The 16,381-nt window shown below is 54.3% G+C and overlaps 1 protein-coding gene across 1 annotated transcript; it reads left to right on the top strand.

Annotated features, from left to right (window-relative positions):
* The first annotated feature begins 5,324 nt into the window (after positions 1-5,324).
* SERPINA3 (serpin family A member 3) lies at positions 5,325-15,233 on the top strand. Its single transcript, XM_004698780.2, has 5 exons — positions 5,325-5,413; positions 7,501-8,145; positions 10,559-10,832; positions 12,998-13,148; positions 14,842-15,233. Exons 2-5 carry the CDS (start codon positions 7,509-7,511, stop codon positions 15,040-15,042), a joined length of 1,263 nt encoding a protein of 420 aa, XP_004698837.1. The 5' UTR covers positions 5,325-5,413; positions 7,501-7,508; the 3' UTR covers positions 15,043-15,233.
* Positions 15,234-16,381: the final 1,148 nt, after the last annotated feature.

Genomic DNA, 16,381 nt, shown 5'->3' with positions numbered 1-16,381 from the left:
AGTCGACCCTATAGGACAGAATCTAAGCCCTGTGGGTTTCCAAGTACCGTGGTTACCCACCCGGCTGCTCTTCACAAGGTCAGCAGTTCAAAACCGCCAGCCTTTCCTCGGGAGAAAGATGAGACTTCCAACTCCCATAAAGAGTTACAGTCTCCTCGGTAACCCTCAGGGGCAGCTCTACCCTGTCTTATAAGGTTTCCCCGGGTCAGAACCGACTTGATGGTAATGGGTTTGCATATCTCTATGGGAATAGAAAGCCTCATTTTTGTCTCATGCAGCAGCCGGTGGTTTGAACTGATGACCCTGCAGTTAGCAGCCCAACACTTAACCCTCTACACCACCAGGCTCCTGGAAAATGCATATCGCCACATTTAACCCTGGGTCGTCAGCTATAGTACATAAGTTTTTCATTCCCAAGGGGCTGCTGAATAAATCCCCCCACCCCCCACCGAAAAGAGGGCCACAATCCAAATACATTTAGTGACCTACGCGATAACACAGGGATCCTTTGCAAACATTTGATCAGATGTTGGAATTTGGCTAAAATGGATCTCAGAAGAGACGGAAACTCGCTCTTAAGCATGTTGTTGTTGTTGTTGTTGTTGTTGTAAGCGCTGTTGAGTCTCTCTGACCCGTAGCCCCCTGTGTACAACAGAACAAGACACCGCCCAGCCCCGGGCCAGCCTCCCAAGTGCTCTCATGTGGGAGCCCATTGTGGCAGCCACTGTGCTAGTCCATCGTGCTGGCGGCCTTCCTCCTTCTTCTGGCCCTCTACTTTGCCACGCAGGACGTCATTCTCCATCCACTTCGGTTGCTCTTAAACATAGAGTGGGGAAAGAAAATGGAAGAAACGATGAAGTCGAACAGCTGAACAGAACAGTTCAAAGGCCAACTCAGGGGGTCAAAGTAAAGGACAATAAAGAAATGCGCCAAGACTCAAAGTTAAATAACCCAAACTGGAAGAGCGCACTTGGCATTTCTGAAGCCGAGAACTGAAGAAATCTGAGTGGCAAATGGCAAGGTGGACGGTTTCTAAGGGCAAACTTTGAGCGATTCAGGAAGCATCAAAAGAAGATGGGCATGCCCCTTAGCATTTGCCCAAGGACAGAGGTCCAAAGGCAGGAAGGATTCGGAAGGAAGGAGGTATGGAAAGGGGAAAAACAGAGAGGAAGTGGGAGGAGTGACGTGACAGTGTGGTGATGGTTTCCACCAATGTCAGGAAACAGTGTGTATTTTTGTTGGTTGAAAAAAAAAACCCGTTTGCTCTGTACACTTTACCCAGTCAACCACAAAAAGTCAGAGAAAGGAGGCAAGGATACACACAGTCACAGCATCAAAAAATAACAACCTGAAAATACCCCAGTCAACTGTTTCAGAAGGGATCATGAGATCAAGAGCCAGTGGTCCTGAAGGACGAACCCCCAATGCAGGCACAAAACAGGGTTCCAGGAATCAATAGACTAGCAAGTCGGTGGTTTCATCAAACAGATGCAATTCTGGCAATGCTCACTCATCTATGCCAAAAAGTTTGGGAGACAGCTCAGTAGCCTGTGGTGGAGTCTGGGCTCTCTAGGGAAGCAAAACTCGTCCTGCTTGTATGTGTGTGCATATAGAAAGAAAGTTATCTCAAGAAGTGGTTTCAACAGCTCTAGGTGTGGGTAAACCCGGTCTGGTTCAAGTCTGCAGGTCTATTGTAAGCTGGAGGCTCCTCTTGGCTCAGGGGACTGCGAAGCAATGGGAAGCAGGAGAGTCATAGGCTCGTGGATACCAAGGCGAATGAATCCGAGGTCAGCCAACAGCTCCTGGGAATGGCAGGCAACAGATCGATGAGCCAGATGTAAGAGCTAGAGCCAACAGAAGGCAGAGGGGCCAGAGGCCTGTGCCCAAGGTTTTTCCCTTATAAAAAAAGGGCACACCTCCAAGAATGTGTCATCAGGTCGTAGCCTGAAGCATAGGTTGGCTCCACCCTACCTTCCCCCAGGCATGTGGAGTTGACGTAAACTCTAACCATCACACCAACACAGACTTGAAGACATTCGCATTTGTGCCCATCCCAAAGAGTTGATCCAAGAGAATGCAGCAGTGGTGGAACCATGTGATTGGTAGAATGATGGATGTGGCCCCACTTCACGTGCAGCGCTGTTGGGTAAGCACCGGCTGCTCACCACGACAAGGTTTGGCAAACCCATTGGCCTCTCCGGAGGATGAAACCGTCGGCTCCCATAAAGCTTCACAGGCTTGGAAACCCGATAAAGGGTCGCAGTACCTGGAAATCAACTCAAAGGCAGCAGGTTTGGGGGTACCTTCTTCCACGGTCTTATGAAAGAGGGTCATTGTTCTTCTCAACCTGAAGCCCTGGGCATTTCTTCTCGAGCGACGGGCTTCTTTGCCAAAGCCATTTGGTTTCCTTCCACATAAAAATTCTATATAAAGACTTTATAACTCAAGACCAGAATTTGTCACTTGATAACTCCACATGGATCTGACCCCTTTGAAGAGAAACTATTTAAGAGGCTCGTCAAGGGGTTGGTAAACCAAGGCCCACGGGCCCAGTCGAGCCCTGAACCTGGTTTTGTACAACTTAAGAGCTAAGAATGATTTTTTTTTTTTACGTGTTGAGAGGATTGTGAAAGGTGGGTAGATGGAGGGAGTAGAGCCACAAAGAAACCAGTGTGCCAAAGACGGTTTTCATGCGGTCCTGGAAACTGAAAACACGGCATCATCTGGCCCTTTGCAGACAAGGTCTTTGGGTCCCGGATAGTCATACTCTTCTTTCCACTGAGGACATTGCTGCGAAGCTGCGGAGACAGGTCACCAGGAGGTGACTGCTGGTTTATTTACTGTGGGAGGTCCAGTGTCTAAGAAGACAGGGCCCTGTCCAGCTTGAGATGGCTCTGTAATACTTACAGAATGGGTAAATGAAGGAATACGTGAACGCCAGTGGTCTAGGAAATAACACACTTTGGAACCCCATGCCCGCAAGAAGAATGACCATATTTGTGTTGGAAAGTGTGCCGCTAGCATGCTCCTTGGTGACAAACATGGTGAGTCTTTGTCTTACAGTACTTTGAGCATGCTACCGGGAGGGGACCAGTCCCTACCGAAAGACAGCATGCTTGGTAAAGCAGAGGCCCAGCAAAACAAGAAAAGAGAGAGAGAGAGACCCTCAACAAGAGGGATTGACACAGCGACTACCACAATGGGCTCAAAGATAGCAAGCATTGTGCAGACGGTGCCAGAGCAGGCAGTGTTTTGTTCTGTGACCCCTGGGGCTGCTGGGAGCCACAGCCCACTCGGCAGGGCCTAGCAACAAGAATAGCATCGTTTGCTTTAAAGACAACACCGAGGGAGGCTTTGGCTTTAAAGTTTGAGGTTTAGAAATGATTCCTGGACAATTGTTTCTGGGGTTGATCCCGCTTCAATGGTTCCAGGTGTTTGTCTTTTAAGGTCACTGCTCTCTGGTGTGTGTGTGTGTGTGTGTGTGTGTGTGTGTGTGTGTGTGTCCCCACAAATCCAGGTCTGTTAAAAACACACTACCATCCATTAACTTTCTGCATCCCCATCTGTATATGAAGGCTCCTCTGCCCCGTGCCCTTGGAGAACTGATGAAGTCAATCTCTGAGCTCCTCACCACCCTGCCCTGAGCTGCATCTCAGGAGGAGTGGGAGGGGCCATCAGGAACGCAAGCATCACGCCCCTCTGGTTCCCAGGCACCACCTGTCTTTGGAAGCATCCTCTGAGCTGTCTTTCCTCCAGGGACTTCTTGGCCACTATCCACCTCCCCTCAAGAGGTGCCTGTTTCCTATCTTTGGCTCTCAGCCTCCTCAGATCTTTCTCTCCATCCTCTGATCTTTCTGGGTTTTAAGGGGAAAGTGTTCCCCCTGATTCTTCATAGTTTCTATTCCCATTTCCCTAGGAGCCCCTGGCACACCTCCCTAGAACCCCGGGGTTCCACCCTGGAAGGCTCAAAAGACCACTGAGTCTTGGTGCGGTTACCACGCTGGCAGGTGGCAGACCTGTCTTGAATTCTAGGTGGATTAGCACTGGCTGGGTGACCTCCGTGAATGGACCCCTTAGTCTTCATCTCCTCCCTCTCAAATGCACATAAAACCATTCCCTGGCAGGATGGTGAGAGCGATTAAATGGAATAATGTGGAATGTAAGCTCTGTGAGGGCAGGGTTTTAGGGTGCCACATCCTTAAAGCACTAGGGACATCTTTGTTGAAGGTAAGGCACTGCAGTGATCAATACGCTACTTTCAAGGTTGACGTGTGATCTTAAAGGTGCCAAATATTTCCAGAATGGAGCGCATTGTAAGCGTACAAAGAACAGCAGTTAAAACAAGACTGACGCCATTTCTCTCAGATAAACCCAAATGTAGGAGAGGGTACTGTGGTGATTCCACTTCGTCAGATGGTGGTGGATACTTCCCTCTTGATAAGGACCGCTGGTCACGTGGGGGCTTACGTGTTGGGCTGCTCACCTCCAGGTCAGTGGTTCAAGCCCACCAGCCGCTCTGAGGGAGAAAGATGAGGCTTTCTGCTCCTGTAAAGATGTAAAGTGTCAGAAACTTGCCAGGGCAGTTCTAATCTGCCTGACGGGGCTGCCGTAGGTAGGGATCGACTCCGTGGCAGGGCCTGAGTCTGTTGCCTATCTTTCTAATAACAATTTTTTTAAGAACACATATACCAGCGTGTTAGTTGGAAACTAACCTGGATGATGTCACGTGGGGGAGTTATCACATCTCTTCAAGGGGTGATTCATGCACCAGCCAACACACCCAAGAAAACCTAAACAAACCTTCAGGGATTTTGACAATGTCCCTTTTCTCCCGGGCTAGTTCCTAGATTTTCGTGTGCTCGTCAACGCGAGAGGAAAAAACAAAATGAAACAAGGCAAATCTCTGCTTTCCCCTTTTGTTGTTATTGACTTTCTGTTGCTGTTGTAAAGAACAAACGGAGGGGCTGTTTCCAGAAACTAGGAAAGTTGACCCAAAACGAAGGACCCAGCTTGGCGTCATGATGAGAATGCTTGGCTGCCCGTCAAACCCGCCAGCCGTGCCAAGGGAGGAAGAGGAGGCATTTGCTCCCATAGAGCCCACAGCCTCGCACCCCCCAGGGAGGAGTTCCTTCCGTCCTGGAGGGTGACTGAGAGTTGGAATCGAATGAATGGCAGTGGGCTTGTTTGGTAGCCTTACCAGAAATCACCATGTGACCCCTTCCAAGCTGAGGACAAAGCGTTTGGCTTTGACTGCGGGCATTTCCCAAGAAGGGGAGGAGTTTGCTTGGTGGGGAATCCTGTGGAACCCTAAAGCCAGCCCCAGTGGTGATCTGAGATCCAAAGTCCTGGGAAGCCAGCACCGCCAGCAGGCACCTTTGAAGCCTGACTTCTCCCAGCTCTCCTCGCTGGGCAGGTAACTGTAATGCTTAACCTGGAGGGGCCCTGGATGCCTTGTGCCCCCTAGATGGCAGAGCTGAGAACCATGTGAGGGCCCCAGGGAGTCGGCAGAAGTGTGTGGAGAGTTAGACCCAGAGGCAAGATGTAGTTGTGAGCTTGGCTTTGCCCTCAATCCTGGGGCTACTCTAAGACCATCCCTCTCTCTGGACCTCCGTGTGGGCATCTTCATGGGGTGGGGGGGCCACCAGGCCCTGAGGGTCATTTCTGATTCTGACACTACTTGGTAGAGAAGGTGTTCTCTGTCCAGCCGCGTGGGCATCCCCAACCCCTCTACCCACCCTCTCCTTTCCTGTGTGTATAGCCCAGTTCTCCCAAGGGGGGAGAGGGGGTGAACCTGGCAGCCCCCGCTGACCTGGCCCAGGACGCTGCTCTCAGGAATCCTGGGTCACCCCGCAGGGCTGGGAGGTGACACTGCCTCCCTGGGTGGGTGGACAGGCCCGGCCACTGAGAAAGGAGCTAGATTGCTTCGAGGGTCCAATTCTCCCAGAGAGACAAGCCCCTGCATTCTAGAAATCACTGCCTTGGGAGGAAAATGCTCCTGGCTCGTGGCTTTCTGCAGCAGTCTAGTCCTGCCATGAACCAATATCTGGGTCCTCCATCCCTGGGCTTGTCTGCAAGGACCTTGAGGGCTTCCTGTCCCTGTCCAGACCTCCTCTCTCTCTATTCTCCTCCCCCACTCTGCCTTCTTCTCTCCTCCCTTCCCCTTCTACTTGCCTGGCCCCTTCTCCTCCTGTCCCCACCTCTCAAGCTGCCCCTCACCTGAAAACCCACTGCTATGGATTCTGACTTGTAATAAGCCCCAAGGATCCAACAGAATCTTTTCCTTATGGTTCTCAAGGCTGTTGATGGGAGCAGATTGCCACATCTTTCTCCCTCAGAGCAGCTGGCTGGTTTTGAACTGCTGACCTTGCAGTTATCAGCCCAACTCATAACCCACAACACCACCAGGACTCCAGGAATCCGCTCCTCAGCTCCAGTGGATTCCAAGCCAGGTGGACAGAGGCCAGAGGAGGTGCGGGTAGAGAAGCCAGTGCACTGCAGGGCTGGGCTTTGAAACCAGTCCTCTCTGGGGCTCTTGGGACCCAGTCCCAGGGTCCTTTGGACAGAGGTGACTCAGGTGGCCGTCATCATTTCTGGGCCACTCAACAGCTTTGGCAGAGACAGAAATGGCGGCTGGGGAGCTTCCATCGCTTGCTGCAACCACGCTGGTCTCAACGGGTCACACAGAGGCCCCAGGACAGGCTTCTTAGACTCTGAAGGCCCCTTCCTTTCCCCTCCACCAAGAAAGAATAACCCATCAACCTCTGAGCCTTTGAGTCGATCCGATGTGTGTGACCCCTAGTGTGTGGAAGTAGAACTACATACAGTCTAGGGTTTCCAGAGTTGTGACCCTTGGGGAGCTGATGGCCAGGGGCTCCTCCACTAGAGGCTGCAAAGAAAGTTCTCTGGCCTTTCCACCAACCCTCACCGAGGCAAGTCCATGTCCAGACACTTTCTGGGTTCCCTCTCTAATGGCACGGGCAGCTGGGTCCCTGCCCCCGGCGTCACAGCTTGAGGCTGAGGGTTTGAAAGAGACTCTGGGGTTGAACTAACTGGGGGCAGGTTCCTTCACTGGTTCTACTCCTTGGGCAGTGGGTGACATGGGGAGAGGGCGCCCTGCCTTCTGATCCCCTCTGATGGCAGCCCACCCCCATTGGGAGCTATAGTGGAGGAGGCCCCCGATGGGTCAGCTGCTTCACGCCAACTCCAAGAGTCCGGCACACCTGGCCCTTCCTCTCCTTTGCTGCGTGACTGTGGGCAAGCCCCTTCACCTCTCTGTGCTTGCTCTCTTCCCTGGGGAAACCACAACCATTACAGCACCTACCTCCAAGGGTGGGACAGGGCGCAACAGCTAGGCCTGAGCAGTGGTGTCCCCGGAGCAGGCCACATGCATGGGGGAAGGGGCAGCTGAGCAGGGAAGGACCCCAGACCACAGGGAGTGTAGTGGGCATGTGGGCAGGGCTCTGGCTGAGCCGCTGTGACGTAAAGGATCTTTGTTTTCAGGGTTGAGAATGGCGAGGATGCTGCCTCTCTTGGCGGGTCTCTTGGTGACGGGGCTCTGTCCTACGGTCCTGTGCCACTCAGACGGCACACTTGGTGGGATGAATCAGACCGAGGGAGACAACCAGACCCGTCTGGATGACCTCAGGTTCGCCGACAGCAACACCGACTTCGCCTTCTCCCTCTACAAGAAGCTGGCCAGGAATGACCCCAGCAAGAATGTTGTCTTCTCCCCCATCAGCATCTCTGTTGCCTTGGCCTTCCTCTCCCTGGGGGCCCGGGGCACCACCCAGATGGAGATTCTCAACGGCCTGAAGTTCAACCTCACGGAGACCTCCGAGGCTGAAATCCACCAGGCCTTCCAGCACCTTCTGTTTGTCTCCAACCAGCTCAACAGCCATCTGGAGCTGAGCATGAGCACCGCCATGTTTGTAAACGAGGCGCTGGATCTGCTAGGGGGGTTCCAGGAGGACGCGAAGGCGCTGTACGGGGCTGAGACCATCCAGGCCAACTTCCGTGATGTTGCCGCGGCCAAGAAGCTCATCAATGACTACGTGGAGAGGAAAAGCCACGGCAAAATCCAGGACCTGATCAGCAGCCTAGATCCGGAAACCACGATCATCCTGGTGAATGCTATCTTTTTTAAAGGTATGTGTGGATTGGGGTAGCTGGGAAGGGGGGGGGGGGCAGACTTTTCATTTTAAAATGGGTAACTTCTGTGCTGACTGAACACACTGATTACTTGAAGCTTGAAGAGAACAGGGAACTCTGGTGGCACCATGCCCACCGGCATCACTTTCCCCAGGGCCCGGGCGTCTTGGGGAAGGATACAGGACAATCTCGCCATCTTCACTCACTAACACTGGGTCGATTTCAAGCCATAGAAAGCCTGTAGGGCAGGGTGGACTGTAACTCTTTGGGGGAGTAGAAGCCTTCGTCTGTGGGTTCAAACCACTGACCTTGTGGTTATAAGTCCAACACATAACCACTGTGCCACCAGGGCTCCTTCATCTCGCCATAATTCCAGGAGAGACATGGTTGTCCAAGATTGGCTGTTGCCGTTGGGCATTGAGTGGATCCCACGTGCACAGAGTAGAACTGCTCTAGGGGGGGTTTCAAGACGGCAACCATTGGGGAGTAGAGAGAGGGGCCTTGCCTTCTTCTGAAGCACCCCTGGGTGGGCTCAAGCCATCAGCCTTTCAGCCAGTGGTTGAGCCCTTAACCATTCGCGCCACCCAGGACTCTATCTCAGTACTTCTGGGAGATTCCCAACCAGCCCACGCGTCCCTTCCTCTCCTGTCTCTTCTGTGGGTCCTTTGGGGGTTCTCCTTGGGTCATGCGGGTTCTTATGAATTGGGAGCCAGGCAGGAGGGGGCATCCTGCCCATTGAGGGCTCAAGTCCACCCTGCAAGGGCATCTGTGCTTCTCTCGCCCCCTCCTCGCCTGGCCTCCACCCCACCTTCTGAGTTCTCATTTGCTCATTGCTCCAGGTAGGCTCCCAGACACCTGCCCACTTGTGTGTGACGGGACCTGGTCATTCCCAAGGCTGTGGTTTTCAGACTCAGGAAGTCCTACATCCGAGCATGCTCGATCTGCTCTGATGCAGGTCAGGTTAGGTGGACACTCAGTGCTCCACAAGTATTAATGCCTCCTCTTCTGGTGGCCTTCTCCCCACGTGGTCCAACTGGCCCATGAGGAAACACCAAACGCACTGCCCTCGAGTCTTCCGACTCATAGATCTACCCCCCCCACACACACCCTAGGGCAGCACAGCACTGCTGCCTAGCATTTCCACGGCTGTAAATCTTACGGGAGCAGACAGCCTCTGCTTTCTCCCACAGAGTAGCTGGCGGGTTTGAACTACCAACAGTTCAATTAGCTGCCTCGTGCAGAACCCACGAAGCCCCCAGGGTTCTTTATGAACTAAACTCGATTCCAACTCATAGTGATGCTGTAGGACAGAGGAAAACTCCCCTCTGTGGGTTTCCCAGACTGTAAATCTGTAGGAGAATAGGAAGTCAGTACATGAGTAATGATTTTTTTGTGGCCATTATACATACCCCCATTTGTGGAGGGTGGATATTTTCTATTGACCTGCAAGACAGCACAGTGTGTGTCTGCAGGGAAGGGAGTTAAAGCCTTATAATTAGCAGCCCAGGGTGCAACCAGTTACACCCCAAGGCTCGGGACCACATGATGCTAGAACTGCATGGTTCACTTTAGGAGAGGAAGGTGGGGTGGAGACCATCCAGTCCAGAAAGGAAGACTAAAGGATTCCCCTGGGGAGGAGGTGATGGGAGCCGGGGACTTGGGATCTAAGGGGAGGTCTGAGCCAGTAACAAGGACTGTGTATGGTCCATAGGAGCAGACATCACCCAGGTGTCCTCTGAGACCCACCTTGGTTTTTGAGGGGACTATTAACTTTGGCCAGCACCCCTTTGGGGAAGGCAGCGCCCCAGCAACCAAGAAGCAACCAGCGGTCCCGGGATTGTCCTCTAAAGTCTCCCTACTCCTCCAGCCTGTCCATACTGACGGGCATTCTCTGCTGCTCACCTCTCACAGACCGGATGGAGAGCCCATCCTCTTACCTCCCACTTCCGTCCAAAATCATTCGGGGAGCCCTTTGGGAGGAGAGCAGAAGCGCTGGACTGCCAGGGGGCTGGTTGTATGTTTACAGACCAGCAAGTCCTACGACCCATCAGTCCCTTGACTGCTGCCCCCACCCTCCCCCCATCCAGCCTCCCATGGGGCCTGGCTCTCTTTCCTACCCCAGCCCTCCCCTCTCTTCTGCACATCCCAAACTCCAGGAGATTTCTCCTCTAGCATCCCTTAGGCCCCCAACCCTCTTCCCGGCCTGGGTTTGTGGGGTTGCCCTCTGCCCCCAACAACTTAGAGGCCTGTCGAGGCATCTTCCAAGCCAAGCTGGTGCCATCACCAAGAGGCACTTTCAGGTGGTGGGTGCTGGGGAGGGAGGGGGCGGGGGGCAGGGGTGGGAGGGGGGGAGCACAGCATCTCCTCCACTCACCCCGGCCTCTGACCTCTTGCTCCCCATGCCGCTTAGCCAACTGGCAGAATCCCTTTGACCCCCATGACACAATCAAGTCCAAGTTCCACGTGAGTCAGACCAAGTCCGTGAACGTCCCCATGATGGAAATTGAAGACCTGGCCATCCCTTACTTCCGGGACCCGGAGCTCTCCTGCACCGTGTTGGAACTGAAATACACCGGCAACGCCAGCACCCTTTTCATCCTCCCCGACAAGGACAAGATGGAGGACGTGGAGGCCAGGCTGTCCCCAGAGACGCTGCGCAGGTGGAGAGAGTCACTGAGGACCAGGTGACCACCCCCAGGGCCCTGAAGTGGGTGGGGGCTGCCCACCTTGCTTCCCAATCCCTACCCCCCTGCCTGCCGTCCCCCCTGCCCTGACTGTTCTTCCTCAGCTCTCCGTACCCCAAGACTCAGCATCACACCACCTCAGGGCCAGGGAGACGTGGGATACCAGGGCATGGGCCCGGAGTGCTGGGAGCCCTAACCAAGGAGGGTGGAATTATGGGGCTTTCATTTTTACTCTCTGAGACGATGGCGCTGGCATCAGCAACAAGCTGAGGCACGTGACTCTCACATGCTCTGCGTCTTCAGGGATCTTCAAAGCCATGTCCACTACACACCCGTGTGTTCTCTTTGGCTTTTTCTCTCTCTGATAGAAGGGACAGAGGGACTTGGGGCCCGGGGAGGGCCGAGCCGAGCTGAGCTGGGCGCTGCGAGTCAGCACCACACTGGCTATGGCACTCGCTCACGCATTCGGGGCCTGTCCTCCGCACACCTGCTACACGCCGGGCATTACTTCAGACCCTCTGACGGTGTCACCAAATGGTCGGCCTGTCATGGATCTCACTTGCAATCCAGGCGAGGCAGGCCAGAAATAAACCAAATCCATGAGGAAACGCTTTGAGAGATGAGAAAGGGGGAAACGCAGTGTGGGGAGGCGGGGGAGCCAGGGACGGGATCCAGAGAACTGGCCTGGAGGCTGTGTCCGAGGGACTGGATCCTGCAACGATTTAGAACAGGAGAGCCGGCGAACTTTGGAGACGGAAGAGCCCACCCTGTCCCTCCAAACCATTTAAGTTCTCCAAGAGCCATAGACAGATATTTTTACAGACAAATGAGCTCGGCATTCTCTGGGTAGTGCCCTTATGGTTTCCATTTCAATGGCACTTTAGAGGCACACGTAAGGGCCAAGGGATCCGCAGAGGGCTCTCGAGCCCCTGACCTGGAAGCAAAGCTTTCCTCTGTTAAGGACATCCAGGGCAAAGGCTCTCAAATAGACGGCGGGGAGCCTGGACTGTTTGAGGGGTCACCAGGGGCCAGCGTGTCTGGAGCAGAGTGAGGGAGAGAGTTGGGAAAGGTACTGGGTCCCAAGGGTGGGGGCTGGCAGGCGGCATAGGGCATGTCAACTCCTAAGAAACCCCGTCTCTCCCTGAGTGAAATGGAGCCGTAGAGTTGAGGGAAGAAAGCTCCAGGGGCGGGTGGGGACACCAGAGGCCCGCTGGGAGCCTGGTGCTACCATCAGGTGAGAGCTATGGTGTCTGGCATGAGGGAGGAGCCGAGGAGGGCGGTAGTAGAGCCACAGGCTGTGCCTTGGCAGTTAGGTTGCCAATACTCAGGGCATAAGCAGGGGCTCTGGCTCCAGACTCTGGAGTAGGGCTGCAGATTCCTTCTGGAAAGTTCTGTGAGAACACCTATCCCACATCTCTCTCCTGGTTGCCTGGTGCCTGCTGACGGTCCTTGGCAATCCTTGACTGGTCACCCTACAGCTCCCACTCCTGCCCCACTGTTGTACGGCCTTCTTTCCTCTGCGCGCCTTGCCGTGGCTCTGCGCCTCCAGGTCTCTAAATGTCCCTTTCCTTGTATGGACACGCGTCATTGGCTTTCTGCTTCCACCCAAAGCAGCGATTACCCTAGTTCCAGAGAAGGTCACAGCCACAGGTGCCAAGCGTGGGACTTCGATGCATCCCCGGGAGGCACCATTCAACCCAGAGCCAGCACTTGCAGATATTAATGGATAACTTATGAGTTCATCGAATTAACGAATCAACAGACACACGTGGACAATTCATGAATGAATTGACTCGATGAAATAATACAGATATAATTGGGTAACTCATGAATTCATGAATGAACAGAGATAGATAATCCATGAATTAATGAAACTCATTCATTGCCGAGAGTATGTGCAAGAGCTCCAGAAGCTACGGAACAATGACTTACTTCTAGAGAGAAAGAGGCAAGAGAAAGACGAGGCTTTCTACTCCCGTAAAGAGTTACCATCTTGGAAACCCACAAGGGCAGTTCTACCCTGTCCTGTAGGGTCGCTACAAGGGGGAACTGAGTCAACTACAGGGGGGTTTGTGTTTTGTTTTGAGAGGGCGGGTGAGGAGAGGAAGTCAGGTAAGAGCAGGAAGGTGGTCACCAAGCCTGAGCTATCTCTTCTCATTTCCTAGCGTGATTGATGAGCTCTACCTGCCCAAGTTCTCCATCTCCGGCAGCTATGACCTGGACAAAGAACTTCCCCAAATGGGCATGAGGAGAATTTTCAGCAACCAGGCTGACCTGTCAGGGATCACAGGGGTCAAGGATATGAAGGTCTCACAGGTAAATCTTCCAACTGAGGGTGGCTCCTCCTCTGTACCTTAACTTGAACAGAGACGGCCAGTAAGATGTTTGGGAAATTGGGGTTGTTGCTGTTGTTGTTGTTGTTAAATGCCATTGAGTTGGCTCGGAAGTGTCCGTCCATCTTGTTCAGGGTCTTCCTCTTTTCTGCTGCCCCTCTGCTTTCCCGAGTATGATGGCCTTCTCCAGGGTCTGGTCTCTCCTGACCACATGTCCACAGTATGTAAGAGGAAGTCGTGCCCTCCCTGCCTCTAAGGAGCTCTCTGGCTGGTCTTCTTCCAAGACAAAGCAGTCTGTCCTTTGAGCATCCCATGGTACTTTCAGTATCCTTCTCCAGCACCGCAATTCAAAGGCACTGACTCTTCTTTGGCCCTCCTTATTCAATGTCCAACATTCACATGCATATAGGAGACAGTGGAGAACACCATGGCTTGGGTCAAGCACACCTTAGTCCTCAAAGTAACATCCTTGCTTTTCAATGGTCTGAAGAGGGCTTGTGCAACAGATATACCCAATGCAGTGTGTCTTTTGATCTGTTGGCTGCTGCTTCCGTGAGCATTGATTGTGGATCCAAGCAAGCTGAACTCCTTGGCAACTTCAGCCTTTCCTGCATTTATCCTGATGTCACCTATGGATCCAGTGGTGAGGGTTCTGGTCTTCCTGACATTGAGCCGGAATCCCTTCTGCAGGCTGCACTCCCCGATCTTCATCAGCAAGTGCTTCAAGTCCTCGTTACTTAACAAGATTGACTACTTCCCATAGTAGATAGTTATTGTCATTAGTTTTTATCAGGCCACCCTTCCTGGTACCCCGCCCCAAGCCCAGGACACCTGTGTTCAACCCAGCTCTGTTGCCATGGATGGAACCTGAACCCAGCTCAAAATGTCATGGGGAGAGCCTGGGCTTGGGTCCCATCCCAAGCACCACTGTTTACTTCTTGTGTGTAGGCCATTTGAGCCATCTGCCCATCAGTCTCCTCATCTGTGAAATGGGATGACAGTGGTTGAGTGGCATGAAGAGCCTGGCATGGCAGGAAATGAGCACCCTCGCACTGGCTGTCCATTCCTCAGAGCGGTCGGAAGAGAGGGACCTCTGAGCCCGGAAGAGAGGGACCTCTGAGCCACGCTCCCTCTCCACACACCAGGCACTGCCTACACCTTCCAGAAGGGCATGGGGATGTGTGTGAGGAGGGGCCTCGGGGGTCAGGGAGACCCAACAGCCAAGACTGGCCTGTCAGGGGTGCTATGGGCCTGGCTGTGTCCCATGGGGTGCCTGAAGCCAAGCTTCTGCTCAAAGACCTTGCCCTGCACTCATCCCTCCCCTGCACCAGGGCGGTGGCAGGGGATATCCCAGACTGTGGGCTCAGAGGAGGACCTGGAGCAGACTACCCCCCCGACACCCCGCTCTTTGCCTACAGGACCCTGAGCAGATCACACACAGGCTCTATGCCTCCGTTTGCCCGTGTGTGCAATGGGACTGTGCATACGAGCGGGCAGGGCTGGTAGGGCTAACTACAGCTAACAAGAAAAGCAGTAGTGCCATGAGCCAGGAGCAGGCCTGGTCTGGCTGCGATGCATGTTGGCCCCTGAGCTGCCCTAAGCCTGGAGGCATACCTCCCACTCCCTGCCCTCTGCCAGTGGCTGATACTCTGGTCTCCTCCCTTCCCCCATCCCAGGTGGTCCACAAAGCCCTGCTCAGTGTGGGTGAGATGGGCACAGAAGCAGCTGCAGCCACGGGAGTGAAAATGATACCTCTCTCCGGAAGATGGGGCCAGCTGAGGATTGTGAACCTCAACAGACCTTTCCTGATGGTCACGCTCACCAACAGCCAGCGCATCCTCTTTCTGACCAGGGTCTGCAACCCCACGCAGGCCTAGAGCACGTCGCAGCATGGCCTAGCCAGGAGCAGAACTGGGCGCTGTCTGAGCTGCACCCTGTCCTCTGCCCGCAGAGCAGCTGCCAGGTGGGCCATGACAGTGTGGCCGTGACCCTGTGTGGGTCCCAAGTCTAACCTGTGCAGAGGCTCCGGCACCTCCTAGCAGTAATAAACCATCTTCCTCCCATTGCACCTTTTCCTTGTGTCTTTTGATTCCAACCCTTCTGACCCTACTGAGCCTTCTGACCCTCCTGGCTGCCCCTGCCCAGGAGCCAACCCCCCCAGACTGCTGGTGAGGCTCACCCACACCTGTTCTGGCCCGCCACAACCTGGCCCGGCAGACCCCACTTACAACCGCAGACCCGGTGGTGACAGGCTGCTCCTTGGAGAGTCTTGCCTGTGTGCTGGTTTCCCAATCCCACCTTCTCAGGCCAACGTCTCTGGGAGGGCGTTGTTTCCTGAAAGAGGGGTGATGAGTCACGGCCCAAGCCGAGGTGTAGCGGCGGGCCGTCTGTTTTCAGGAGAGGGGCGCAGGGGGACCACGTCCTCAGGCAGACGAGGAATCTCAGGAGAACCCCGCACCCCCGTGCTCTGCTGAGCCGTCGCAGAGAAACAGAAAGAAACAGATGTCCAAGGAGAGGTCACAAGGAGAGAAGGCACCCAGAACCTCCACTTCTAGCAGCCCGACCCAGAACCCCCTGCAGGGGGGTAGGTGCCGTGTGGCAGGGTAGGTTTGCCCTCCATGGCTAAGCCAGGGGTGGGCAGTTCCAACCCAGCCCCACCATGGAAGAAGAGCCTGGTGATTTGTTCCATCACGATGACTCCCTACCCCCACCCCCCTCCCCCACCCCCACCAAAAAAAAGCAGCCCCACTGCCAGGAGTGCATTCCAGCCCGCAGTGACCCGGTGGCACAGAGGAACCACTCCTTTGGGTTTCCAAGGCTGTCACCATCATGAGAGCAGACTGCCACACCTTTCTCCCAGTGGCCGGCCCCTCTGGCCCTTTTGTTAACACCCAAGCGCTTAACCCCGGTGCCACCAGGCCTCCTGCCATGCCAATTTCAGCCACGAAACCCACAGAGCAGTTCTCTTCCCTCAGACATGCGGTGGCCAGGAGTCAGAATGGGCAGCTTTGGTTTGGGTGGGGGCTGGGGCAGGGAGGGAGACCCTGGTGCCAGTTGCCATGACACTGTGCAGGTGTGTGGTACCCAGGTGCACCAGCAGTGCACACAAACGCACATGGGGCGCGGACAACTAGAGCAGAAGTCAAGGTTTGCTTCCAGTCAGAAGTGGACACATAGGGAAAATGACCATCGTTGGAGCCGAGCGTCATTCAGAGG

This window comes from Echinops telfairi, unplaced genomic scaffold (assembly GCF_000313985.2).
Source record: "Echinops telfairi isolate 266 unplaced genomic scaffold, ASM31398v2 ScPeMD7_18;HRSCAF=68, whole genome shotgun sequence".
NCBI classification, from domain to species: Eukaryota; Metazoa; Chordata; class Mammalia; order Afrosoricida; family Tenrecidae; genus Echinops; species Echinops telfairi.
Note: the sequence above shows the minus strand (reverse complement) of the source record. Positions and strands in the feature narration are given on the sequence as shown.

Coding starts and splice junctions, on each gene's coding strand:
- SERPINA3 (XM_004698780.2), top strand. CDS start 7,509: ATGGCGAGGATGCTGCCTCTCTTGGCGGGTCTCTTGGTGACGGGGCTC. Junction 8,146..10,558: donor GAATGCTATCTTTTTTAAAG/GTATGTGTGGAT, acceptor CATGCCGCTTAG/CCAACTGGCAGAATCCCTTT. Junction 10,833..12,997: donor AGAGAGTCACTGAGGACCAG/GTGACCACCCCC, acceptor CTCATTTCCTAG/CGTGATTGATGAGCTCTACC.